General features: G+C 37.9%; 1 protein-coding gene across 2 annotated transcripts in view; it reads left to right on the top strand.

The window, feature by feature from the left end:
* gclc (glutamate-cysteine ligase, catalytic subunit) overlaps positions 1–13740 on the top strand; it is a 67640-nt gene extending 53900 nt beyond the window's left edge. For both annotated transcript variants that reach the window (XM_057342535.1, XM_057342534.1), the window contains exons 12-16: positions 9211–9315; positions 9482–9563; positions 9778–9890; positions 9974–10094; positions 12838–13740. In XM_057342535.1, coding sequence (XP_057198518.1) covers positions 9211–9315; positions 9482–9563; positions 9778–9890; positions 9974–10094; positions 12838–13019 — 603 coding nt within the window. In that variant the 3' untranslated portion in view covers positions 13020–13740. The remainder of the gene's footprint in view (positions 1–9210; positions 9316–9481; positions 9564–9777; positions 9891–9973; positions 10095–12837) is intronic.
* The last annotated feature ends 331 nt before the right edge of the window (positions 13741–14071 follow it).

Genomic DNA, 14071 nt, shown 5'->3' with positions numbered 1-14071 from the left:
CACGCTGATATTTCTTTTAAATGTTTACTTTGTTTTCAAAAACATTGATTGTTAGATTATTAAAAATTCACTGTGTCGATTTAATTATTTACTCAATCTTATAGTTTTATTAACATAAATTTTCGTATCAGTGTTGTAATTAAAATATTTTCATTGTCACCATGGTATGGGGGACACGCCCCTCCCCCTCTAATGCCCCGCCCCCAATTAATCGAGTACTCGTTTTTCAAACCTGTCCAGTACTCAAAATGAAATATGATCAGAAATGCCCATCCCTAGTATTTGGGTAGTTTCAAGTATTTGTGTTAAACCAGCTCATCACCAGCTTAACCCTTGTGTGGTGTTCATGTTTTTGTTACTCAGCCAGTGTAGGTGGTTCTAGTGGACCTGCTGCAGTTTGGGGTTTTTAATTCAACACAATCAAACACTTAATGTTAAAATAATCAAAAGATGTTTATTTCATCCCAATTACAAGCAATATAAACAGCATATATGGTTAATACAGTATTTGCCCTGTACCTTTGTCAGATCACATTTATGAATGGAAGTGCTCCATGTTTTTTTGTGGGAACAGCAGGGGCAGAAACAGAAAACTCACTCTTACACACACTTTCAAAGACTCTCTCTCACACACATGCACACAGAAACACACAGAAACATACTAAAAGGAGGCCCAGACATGGAGACGACACATTGAAGGTACACAAAACCTACAGTTTCCACAATTTTATAAGCCCTGGGTCCAGTGGACCCGAACATCCTGTATGTAATATAAATGCGTAGGGGGAGTACAGTGTGCGGTCATTGAAAATTTGTCCTGATATATGTTCTTCAAAGAAAATAAGCCAAGGCCAATGAGTTGGAATTTGAAAAAATAATTAATTGTTATTAAAAATGAAAACGGGTCCCACAGACCCGAACACCATACAAGGGTTAAACCAGCAAATGACCACATTGGGTGTAAACCTCTGAAAATGGTTTTGGTGTAAAAAAATATATTTAATTTCCTGAAAAACATTCATGTATTTTTAAATCTTCCGAAGGACATTAGTAAATGAAAAAATAAGAGGTATAAATGAAACAATAACAATTTACACCAAAACTATTTTCAGAGGTTTACACCCACCTGATTTTAAATGAATCGTGTTGACTTTGTGGGCAGCACTGGATGTTTCTATCTATTGTAATAGTTGTATATGAGTCTCTTGATTGTCCTCAATGTAAAAAGAGGAATCTCAACATCATACAGTTACTGCTGGACATGAGTAAAATATCCAGAAATGCTGAAAAAGCAAAGATTGTGGAGGACCTGGGTGATTGTTTTGAAGATCAGTGGACAGTCTAATGGCTCATGACAAGCAAGAAACCCTTAACCAACTATGACTAAACATAAAAACTGTCATTGATTGTTTAGGTAACATCATACAGTATTAAGAATCAGGGGCGTGTAAACTTTTGCCCTGGGCTATTTCTAGAAATTCTGTTATTATTCTTTAGTGTGAACTATATGTTAACATTTCTTTAGTGAAATAACTTGCTCAGGGCAGGACCAAATTAAAAATAAACCTTAATTTTCAAAAATCCTCAAGGGGTGTGTAAACTTTTGAGCACGACTGTACATGACATGTAATACAGTGCATGAATTCCTGATAGTTAGTCCTATTTGAAACTTAAGAGTAACACCCACGGGTAACGCAAGGGATCGGACTTGAATGTAATCCGTCAGTCAGATACCCGATCCAGCAAAAAAGACCCGTATCGGCCCCAATTCCGATCCAGAGTATCGGATTGGCTAAAATGACAAAAAAATGTCTGGAAGTTGTGAAGATGTTTTTCTTTATCATGGAGAGGATAATGTCATCATCCACCACTTTGATCTCATATGGACACCTAGGATTGTTTTGTTACTGAGCTCAGCGGTGTGTTTTTTCCCCCAGAATGTCCCAAATTGTTGATTTGGCCGCTCTTAATGTTCCTGGCATCTTTCTGACGGATGTGTAGTGTTTTTAAAATCTAACTATGGTCTGTTTCACTTGCGTGGAGATCTCCCTGAACCCCATGATGCGGGTTCACAGCAACAGCTTCCAAATGCAAACACCACATGTAGAATCAACTCCAGACCTTTAACATGCTTCATTTATGACAAAATTATTTAAGGAAAAGCCCATACATGTGAATAAAACAGATTTTATTCAACTGTCCAATTACTTTTGGTCCCTTGAAAAAGGGGGGGGGGGGCGCTTCATATTAAAGAGCTGTAATTCCTAAATCCTTCAGCTAATCTGGATGTGAATACACTCTAAATAAAGCTGAGAGTGTGCACTTTAAGACAATATCTATTATATTATTATTATATCTATTATTAACTCGAAAACATATTGATACACAGCTAAAATAACAAAAAATATGCCTCTGTCCAAATATTTATAGCCCTAACTGTAAATTTGTTTTAATTTTTCTAAGTTTTGTTTTTCATTTTTTACTATACAATAGTGGTATATTTGTCCACATAAATTACTGTAGTGTACCATAGTATTTACTGTAGTAAACTTCAGTAAAATTCTTAGATACTATAGTGTTTTTGAACTATACTATAGTATACAGTGTTTATCAATTTGCTACAAGTGCACTACAATTTCTAATAGCAAATACTATAGTACTGTTGTAGCGGTTTTAGCTAACGTTATTATATTGATGAGCAAAGCTCACCAAATATGGTTCTCCACCAGATCTATCAAGATCACATCCATGAAATGAGTTATTTAATACATCAATTTCAGTCAAGGAATTAGTTTGGTTTAGTTTAGTGATGAAATATACATATTTTAAGGTCTCTGATTAGTCATATAAAGCATAACAATACTTGTATGCATTCGTCCAGCGAATGCCTCAGTGATATTATATACTTTACATTATCTCATGGCCATAAGTAACGTGACTTTACCAAACAGGATTTAGAGCAAAGGTAGCGAATCGAAACGCAAGGGACCAAGTTTGTGAGCGTGAATACAGAAAACCCATCACAAATGAATATATATGGTTGTTTATTAAACTCTACATAACAAAACAGTGACGATCGCATGAGAGAAAGAGCAGGGGAGAGGGGAGAGAGATTTCTGAACACCAATAAAAATCATCTTTTTAACAAAGAGGCACAGACTTAACGCAGCTATTCTATAAATAGAAACGGATACTTGCAAGCTCTGTGCTGGACCAATATCCGTATGCGCGTGTAGAGATAAAATTGTTCAAAAGGTTTCAGAAAGGCAGTCCTGCAGAAAGTTGCGGGCCGATCACTTAACCACGTGGCAGTAGAAGTCCATTGTTCCATCCTTTCCCCCGGGTGGGAAGGGCAGTCTCCGAAGAGACGAGAGGAAGAGACGAAGCCGGAAGAGAAGAGAAGCGGAAGGTTTTCAGAGCAGGCTCGATATTTAAACTCACGAGAGGGCAGGCCCACCTGAGTTTGAATCGACCAATCAGAGTTGAGCAAGGAAGAGGTTCTTTGTCCACTCAACAGCTAATTTGCATCTTTATGACCTCCTGGCAACTTTACAAAATACCAGTCCAAATTATAGCATAATGAAAAGAAAGTGTTCTATGGTCACACAATGTATATAAACAAGGAGGAATTGTAAAGACAAACATTTAGATATCAAAAATGGACAGGTTTTAATAGCAACAAGTCATGATTCATTCAAATGGAACGCATACAAACCAAGCCTGAATTAAACTTGTATATCTAACTGTGATAGACTATTTAAAATGGCACGAGCGCCAACACACAACCTAGATAGTTAGATATATGTATAGAAAAGGACATTTTAATCACATAAGTTCCTATTGTCAGGGACATTTCTCTGGTTAGCCTCAGATGTTAAGTTAGAGATGAGACAGAGACTTCTCACCAATGCTTTGAAGCATAGGGGTCGTAAATATCCAACAGAGAGACGAAACGTTATCAAAACTCTAAAACCAGACCCCTGGAGCCAGGTTTTTGCTATGGTCTTTTGATGATGATAGCAAAAGAAACCAGGACAAAAGGGAGTGGGGGTTGATGGCTCTTCTTTCAACGACTCAGACCATTTGTCTTATGCTAAATTCTCTACACTGTACACTACAGTATTTTTGTCTGAGTGTTCAATTTAAAGGGACTTTTATTTTGACAGGTCTTCAGGAAGACGCTTGAGTTTTTGTGTGTTTGCAGATAGCTTCACTCAAACAGTAAAACGCTTGTAAAATAAACTCGGAGCAACACTGGAGATGAAGTTCATGTGTTCATATCCTCATACAGTGCAGATGCAGCTAAATCCTTGACCTTCACTCGTGCTGTATGTAAAACTGTGCACATAATTCACTCAGACACGCAGAACAGCCAGATGATGCGCGTCCGCATCTAGTTAACGTAGATGGACTCTTATTGTCACTCACAAACAAGCACAACCACGACAAACGCGATTATTCTACATGTATGTTTTTTTTCCAAGTTACTTGTCTGGTCGGCCAAGTAAAATTCTCTCTCACTTGGAAAATGAAATCTGCATCTCCATAAAGTTGGTCAGCAGCAGGAAGCATGAAGTGCTCTAAAACTTCGTGGTATACGGCTGCGTTGACCTTGGACCTCAGAAAACACAGTGGACCAACACCAGCAGATGACATGGCACCCCAAACCATCACTGACTGTGGAAACTTTACACTGGACCTCAAGCAACGTGGATTCTGTGCCTCTCCTCTCTTTCTCCAGACTCTGGGACCCTGATTTCCAAAGGAAATGCAAAATTTACTTTCATCAGAGAACATAACTTTGGACCACTCCGCAGCAGTCCAGTCCTTTTTGTCTTTAGCCCAGGCGAGACGCTTCTGATGCTTCTTGCTGCTGACCAACTTTATGGAGATGCAGATGGCACACTAATGGCACACCCATAGATATACATAACTAGATGCCGCATTCAAGAACTCCAGGCAAGTAGACGTGTCCGCCATCTTGGAACGGTCCATTGATCTCACTCATAGTTGACTAGAATGCCCCAACACTGCATTGCGCAGCCATGGCTGTCAAAACCACGGTGACTTTAAATTCCCTTAAATACTTTAAATTCCTTTAAATACTTTAAATTTAAATGGGATAACCTTTCGTTGTTGTCATGTGTTAGTGATGCAGATATAATGTTTGAGTTTACACAACAATAAATAATGTATGTTTTCAGAATAATACAGACAGCTTTATCTTGAGTGTTAATGGACCTGCTCGCACCGCTCCAATATGGCAGATGACCTACGTATAGCGGCCCATAGAAACAAATGCTAATGTGGCATCTAGTTATTTATATCTATCTATGGGCGCACCACTATTTATTTTCGTTTTTACATTGTCATTTAGCAGACGCTTTTATCCAAAGCGACTTACAGAGAGTTCAGGGAGCAACAAGCGATATGTTTTTATTTAGTTTTTGCAATTAAAACTTGTTTTCTGGCTGCATCGAGTCCATTAATGTACAGGCCCTATGATCTGTGCGATGTGGAAAAACATGAAAGGAATCACGAAAGCGGAATTCTACTATTTAAATATGCCATCTGCTTGTTCTTCGTGCCTATGAGTGAATGAGTTGCACACTGTAACATGTTACAAGCGTGACACTCGTGGATTTGTCTGTATCTTACTATACGAGGATATGAACACATGAACTTCATCCACAGAGTTGTTCTAAGTTTATTTTACGAGCATTTCACTGTTTGAGTGAAACTACTGTCTAACACACTGAAGCTCAAGCGTCTTTGCGATGACCCGGCAAAATAAAAGTCTGCTTAATTTGAACCAGATGATAAAATAATTAACTTGTAGTAAATTTATAAACTGTAGTAAACACTATAGTATACTTTAGTATATTTGAACGATACTATATAGTAAATATTATAGTACACAAGAATTTTACTGCAGTTTACTGTCGTAAATACTGTACTATAGTATACAGTATTTGGTTACACTTTATTTTACAATGCCCGTTACAGTGTAGTTATACATTTATGTACTGAGTAATAAAAATTAACTACATGTACTTACAAACCCGATTCCAAAAAAGTTGGGACACTGTACAAATTGTGAATAAAAACAGAATGCAATGATGTGGAAGTTTCAAATTTCAATATTTTATTCAGAATACAACATAGATGACATATCAAATGTTTGAACTGAGAAAAAGTATCATTTTAAGGGAAAAACAAGTTGATTTTAAATTTCATGGCATCAACACATCTCAAAAAAGTTGGGACAAGGCCATGTTTACCACTGTGTGGCATCCCCTCTTCTTTTTTATAACAGTCTGCAAACGTCTGGGGACTGAGGAGACAAGTTGCTCAAGTTTAGGAATAGGAATGTTGTCCCATTCTTGTCTAATACAGGCTTCTAGTTGCTCAACTGTCTTACGTCTTCTTTGTTGCATCTTCCTCTTTATGATGCGCCAAATGTTTTCTATGGGTGAAAGATCTGGACTGCAGGCTGGCCATTTCAGTACCCGGATCCTTCTTCTACGCAGCCATGATGTTGTAATTGATGCAGTATGTGGTCTGGCATTGTCATGTTGGAAAATGCAAGGTCTTCCCTGAAAGAGACGACGTCTGGATGGGAGCATATGTTGTTCTAGAACTTGGATATACCTTTCAGCATTGATGGTGCCTTTCCAGATGTGTAAGCTGCCCATGCCACACGCACTCATGCAACCCCATACCATCAGAGATGCAGGCTTCTGAACTGAGCGCTGATAACAACTTGGGTTGTCCTTGTCCTCTTTAGTCCGGATGACATGGCGTCCCAGTTTTCCAAAAAGAACTTCAAATTTTGATTCGTCTGACCACAGAACAGTTTTCCACTTTGCCACAGTCCATTTTAAATGAGCCTTGGCCCAGAGAAAACGCCTGCGCTTCTGGATCATGTTTAGATATGGCTTCTTTTTTGACCTATAGAGTTTTAGCCGGCAACGGCGAATGGCACGGTGGATTGTGTTCACCGACAATGTTTTCTGGAAGTATTCCTGAGCCCATGTTGTGATTTCCATTACAGTAGCATTCCTGTATGTGATGCAGTGCCGTCTAAGGGCCCGAAGATCACGGGCATCCAGTATGGTTTTCCGGCCTTGACCCTTACGCACAGAGATTGTTCCAGATTCTCTGAATCTTTGGATGATATTATGCACTGTAGATGATGATAACTTCAAACTCTTTGCAATTTTTCTCTGAGAAACTCCTTTCTGATATTGCTCCACTATTTTTCGCCGCAGCATTGGGCGAATTGGTGATCCTCTGCCCATCTTGACTTCTGAGAGACACTGCCACTCTGAGAGGCTCTTTTTATACCCAATCATGTTGCCAATTGACCTAATAATTTGCAAATTGGTCCTCCAGCTGTTCCTTATATGTACATTTAACTTTTCTGGCCTCTTATTGCTACCTGTCCCAACTTTTTTGGAATGTGTAGCTCTCATGAAATCCAAAATGAGCCAATATTTGGCATGACATTTCAAAATGTCTGACTTTCAACATTTGATATGTTATCTATATTGTTATCTATTGTGAATAGAATATAAGTTTATTAGATTCGTAAATTATTGCATTCCTTTTTTATTCACAATTTGTACAGTGTCCCAACTTTTTTGGAATCGGGTTTGTACTATAGGGTTAGGGTTAGGATTAGGGTTTGGTTTAGGGTTAGTTACATGTAATTATGCACAATTTATAGTGTAACAAGGGCACCATAAAATAAAGTGTTACCCAGTATTTTTATGGACAAATGTATTTACTACTGTATAGTAAAGCATTCAAAATACAGAACTCTGAAAATTTTTAAAGAAAAAACTAATTTGGTAAAAACAAAAAATGATATAGCCCTAATTTAGCCATGTGTATAACGTTAATGTCCTTTTTCAGTTAGTGACCTGCACTTGTGGTTTTTAAAGATGATAACAGACATATACTTGTGCTACAACTGTTGTGCAACACTTTAAACCTCTACAGCACTGGTGCTATGTGCAAAAAAAGTAACGTACAGCCCTGATGACGTATGCACATTCTCTCAGGTGAACACATACTTGGTTTGTTTACAACAGAGAGGTATTGTGGAGAAAAGAAAAAACAGTCGATCAACACTCCCGATCTGCAGGTGGCGCTAAACTTTAAAATTAAAATTAAACACATTGCCCAGCCTCTAACGTCAATGCATATATTCATATTTATTCGTTAGACATATAGTCTATTTGTAAAACACATGCACACATATGATGTAGCCTTGAAACCCTGTTTTAGAAACAAGGGTCTCTGTATAAGGACTTGATCTTTTGCAACTTTATACTCATTCTCAAAGCTACTTTATGCATTGATTTGTCAGATTAACTGATAAGTAGTTATGAATGGCAGTTTTCTGCAAGTATATTTTGCTGTAAATCTGTCGTATGATAAATGTAATAAAAAAATTGAGCCGTATCGGGATACGTATCGCATCGTGGCCTTGTATCGGGATGCTTATCGTATCGTAAAGTTGTTGGCGATACACAGCCCTACCTCCGAGCACTGTTATTTTGGGGGTCGTGGGCTGAAACGTTTGGGAACCCCTGGTATAGCGAAACGATTAGTAATTTTCAAAGAAAACAAAAAATTATATACTTTTTAAACATAAATATATAGCTTGCACTCCATGAAGCACGTCCACGACTTCACATCCCGAAACTGAAATTAACAGCCCCCCGTATAAGTGCATGGTTAAGAACCCTGGAACGCTTTCCTCATAAGCCTCAATTTGTTTTCGACAGAATAATTAATGATCCACTCACGTGTGTGAGTGAATTATCATGATTTTGTAATTTCAAAGTGAACTATTCCTTTAAGGCTATAATTCATCCAAAATTATTTTGTCTTTATTTACTACAAACTTGGATTCGTTAAGTAAAGCAAGGTGATTTTTGTTTTTATTATATTAAAAATAATAATAATGACAAAATTATCGTTTTTGAAAGGACAAACCCTTTAAGCACATTTTCTCCCACAAATTGTCATAACCATTATAAGCCAGATATGTTCTTGACAGCTTCCAAGAGATTTATACTTTAACTGATTGAAGATTTCAAATAGACCTAGCACTTTACTTTAATGCTGAATGTGAACAATTTGTTGTTTCGTATATATGATTGTTATATGTGTATCTCTGCTCTATGTGCTTTGTCACAGGTCCAGCTGACAGATTTTGAGAATTCTGCTTATGTAGTTTTTATTGTTCTCCTGACTCGTGTGATCCTGTCCTATAAATTGGATTTCCTCATTCCATTATCAAAGGTGTGTGTGTGTAGTGTATTTTGAAATGTGCAGTGTTAAGAAATTGTTATACACAACATTTTCTCTATCAGATGTTGATGTACTGTAATACCTTTGCAATATGTTCAAATGACCAAAAAAACATACAGTAAAAGAACTATTTTTGCAACTTTTTGTTGTGATCAAGGTTGATGAAAACATGAAAGTAGCACAGAAGCGAAATGCTTTGCGAGAGGGCATGTTTTATTTTCGTAAAGATGTCTTTAAAGGTGAGTTGATATGCTGCATGATCATTTATCTTAAACATAAAAATGTACATTTATGAATTTTGCAAGATGCTTAGCCAAAGTGACTTATAGTACATTCAGTTTGTGTGTTCACTGGGAATCAAACCCATGACTGCAGGCACTGTTAACACAATACTCAACCAACTGAGCTACAGGAACACTATTAGGAAATGAAAATCACATGCTTTTTTTGTAGGCTGCAACCCAGTGTTAGACCCACCATCCACAGCTCTGAATGGAGTAGAGAGTGAGGTTAATGACGGAGAAGAGTTCACCCTCATGAGTATCGACACCATCGTAAATGGAAAGGTGTGTTTCTCAGCTCTTCGTTGGTAAACAGGTTTGAATGGGTTAACTGATGCTGTACTCTTTCTTATGTTTTTTTTTTTCAGGAAGGGGTATTTCAGGGTCTGATCCCAATGCTAAACTGCTACCTCGAGAACATGGAGGTGGATGTGGACACACGCTGCACCATCCTCAACTACCTGAAACTCATAAAAAAGCGTGCTTCTGGTACGCACATGTTCATATGTTCATTAGAGTGCTTGCAAGGCAGCATGGCACTGATTTATGCAGACATCAAATGCAGCTTTATAGATAAGTTAGGCCACATCCACATGAAGTCAGAGCTTTCCCTATCCAATAGGGGTGGAACGGTACACAGAAGTCACGGTTCGGTACGTACCTCGATTTTGGGGTCACGGTTCGATACGGGTTCGGTACAACAGGAATAAGCACCAAATCCCCAGTGCTTGCTTTTTTCTGTTTATTTTGAACAGGCAGTAGTGTTTGGTCACAATCAGCTACAGAACTGAAAATATGAAAGTACAAAATAAATATAATAATGAAAAGAAAAACTTTTTAATTAGGAGACTATATATTAAACTTTCAAAGGTTAAGCCCCTTTAGGTCCCTTCTCTATACACACGCACGAGAGCATTGATTGAACACGACTTGTCCACTGCACCCGCTGTTGCATTAACAACAAATTTAATTTAATGTTTTTCTGTTGTTTTAGGAGAGGGTCTCCTAAAACAACAGAAAAACATTAAATTAAATTTGTTGTTAATGCAACAGCGGGTGCAGTGGACAAGTCGTGTTCAATCAATGCTCTCGTGCGTGTGTATAGAGAAGGGACCACGGACTGCCTTATGTGCGCACGAGATGGGACAGTGTAACGTGGTTCGAGCACATTTAATAAATACTTGAAGCCGGGATCCTCTACTACTGTATATGGGCGCATTGCAGATTAAATGTATATGCCAATAGCCTCCGTAATAGCTTTGGTCCTGTCTGATCTCACATCTAAAGGCTGCTTAAAAGATGCAGGGATTAGTTGTTGCACTACTGTAGTCTTTTTTGCCTAAAGCCCATTGCACATTGAGTCCGAAATTTCCGCACGTTAAAAAATAAACACGACCTCACGTTGTGTCAATCACATTTACACACTGCCTCCGATATTTTCATCCGTCATAAAAAAATTCGGACCAGGTTCGATTTTCTGCGTTTTTCGCATCCGTCAAGCATTTTGAGTGGCCTTTTTTAACCATTCAGAGACACCGTACAAACGAGAGCCAAATACGAAAAAACGCATACGACAATTTCGGACTGTATGTGCAAAGACCTTAACTCCGGTGACTGGCACATCTGGTTGATGTCGTCTGATATGTGTTAGCATATTGGTTGTATTTCCACTCACTTACCGTACAGTTGCTTTACAACGCCGACACACCGTCGTCGTCCTATCGACGACTCGCTCTCCTTTACTGCCGTACTTCACAGGAAACCCGAAACTTTCCCACACTACGGATTTAAAACAAGCAGTTTTCGAGCTCTTGTGTGGTGTCTGAACTTGCCATTCTTATTTTCGATGTATAGCAGATTTCTTCTGCTTTTCCCTGTTGTGACAGTTAGCGTTGCATTATCATGCGCGCCCCCTTCTGGACGCCTGTGACTGACTGTATTCGTCGTCAGAGTACATGAACCGGACCGTGACGGTTCGGGACGAATACATGAACCGTTCCACCCCTACTATCCAATGTTTTTTTTCTTTTAATTTCGTAAAAACTGTGTCATCAAGAAATATCTGCTTGCACACGAAACCATTGAAACAGACTAAAAACGATGTAGTAAACATGCCAAATCAGTATGTGGCGCTGTAATTCTGCAAAAAAGATACACTAAAGATGGAGAAGACGACTTTGAGCATGCACATAAACCTTTCGTGCTGGGGTGATGACATCATTGTTTCAGAAAATGTATGGATTGGCTGTACACACTAAAAGGAATTCATCCACTCTTGGACCCAGTTTCAAAAATTAAACCGCGATACAATACAAAATCTTTACGTATACAGCTAAACGTATCTCCGTGATGGCCTTTTAGTGTTAAATATGCTGGCTTTTTGGTTTAGTTAAAACATGTAAATATGTTTCATCACCAAATGGAACTGCGAAATGTATTGTTTAAAAATTAACAAACAAATCTTAACTTGCATAGATGGATTGTTTGACTTGAAAAAATTACATGATTGTCATATTTAAAGGGGTCATATGGCGTGAATACTTTTTCTGTGTCTTTGGTGTGTTATAAGTTGCCCATGCCTGTATTAGACGCGTAAAAATCGCGAAAAGTGTCAGAACAAAAGATGCATTCTATCTAAAAGCGAATGCTCACCCAGACCTTCCTGAAATGCCTCGTGTAACCACACCCCCACAAATCTACGTCAGTTCGTGGTATGATTTGAATAAGACCGCCCAAATGTATACACAAGTAAGGTTGGTGTACCTGTCAGTACATTCTTTTGGAACCTGATGTTCCAAATATGGTAAGAGGCGTTACATTTCCATCACATGCTTGCAGTATTTGACCAATAACTACGCACTGGTTAACTGGCCAATCATAGCACACATCGCTTTTCAGAGAGATGAGCTTTGTAAAAAATCTGCATGTTTCAGAGAGTCGGGCCAAGGGGAGATACAAACATGCACGTGTATGTGGAAAATACAGCGTTTTTGAACCTTAAATTGTGTGTACACATTGCATTACATCTTAAACAAACAATAATATTCGTTTTAGCCGTGTCATACGACCCCTTTAAAAGCTGAAGCTGATTTACATTTACAATCCTAACCCTAAACTTCAACATTTCTTTTACTATAAAATAAAATCTGAGTTTTCTGCTTGTTTTTTTCCAGCAGATTCGGTTATGCATTAGGTTTGCATTAATTAGATTTTCCCTTCTTCACTGTCTCAGGTGAACTGATGACTATGGCTAAATGGATGAGGGAGTTTGTCGCCAAACATCCTGAATACAAGCAGGACAGTGTCATTACAGACAAAATAAACTACGACCTCCTACGCAAGTGTGACCGAATTGCAAAGGGGGAAGAAAAATGTCCAGAACTGATCGGAGACCCAGTGAACAGAGGAAAATAAAGCCTACTCAAAACAAATGGAAACGTCATTTAAGAAACCCTTTTGACAGAAGACCAAATATGGGAAGAGGTGTTCCAGAGACAAAAATGTTTAAAGAGAATATTTTAAGAAGCATGTGTTAATCCTGAGATCAACCAAATCTTTGTTGAATTTGTAAATATGATATTTTTTATGATTCGCAAAATATTTTAATTGGTTACAAGGACCCATGAAGTAATTGAAGTTGGCTGTGTACATATTTCACCCAGTTCTCAGTTTGTGTATGTGAATGTAGCATTGTTGAAATGTAAATATTTCATCAAACATTAATAAGTGTACTGTTTTATCCAGATGAAACTGTTAAATTGCTCTATAGATTATTCTTTCTGATGGCATTTAATTGATTAAATAATGTGCCAAGAATTAATTAAGATGCACAAATTTAGCACTGAAACTCGATGTAAGTTTGTATGCAGCACTGACTAATGTGATGTAGGATAATATATGGAAAACATAGAAGACCTTAGTGGTGTGCAGCGCATTGTTTTTTCACTAACAGGTGTTGAATATAAAAACCCATTTTAATGAGTAAATACCCACTTCAAGGTAAACTTGAATTCACCACAGAGTTGTTGAGGGCCTTTATTAAAATAATGGAAAGGTTAAAATGGTAAAGAATTTGATTCATTTAACATCTTTTGTCTGTACATGGCTTCAAATAAAATGATTTCTCTATATGTCATTTTAGCTTATTGAGTCTGCATTGGTCTACAAAATCCTGATGTAAGGAATGTGCACAGATAAACACTTGACTTTACTTAATAGACAATAGTGTTAAATAAAGGAGAAACTATGAACAAATAATGTGATGATTAACAAGGGTGTGTGGTCGAGAAGTAAGACAGAGGATGTGTAGTACACAGAAAACCTAGGCTGTGTGCTTTGTTTAGTCTTGTAAATGTTGTTATAAATCTGAGCCTGTAAATGTGACTTGGTGATCTTCACAAGCATTTCAAAGCCCAGTCTCCCCAGTGTAACTGTGCCCTGGCCTTAAACGGACAACGACACAAAAA

Source organism: Triplophysa rosa, linkage group LG9, assembly GCF_024868665.1.
Source record: "Triplophysa rosa linkage group LG9, Trosa_1v2, whole genome shotgun sequence".
NCBI classification, from domain to species: domain Eukaryota; kingdom Metazoa; phylum Chordata; class Actinopteri; order Cypriniformes; family Nemacheilidae; genus Triplophysa; species Triplophysa rosa.
Note: the sequence above shows the minus strand (reverse complement) of the source record. Positions and strands in the feature narration are given on the sequence as shown.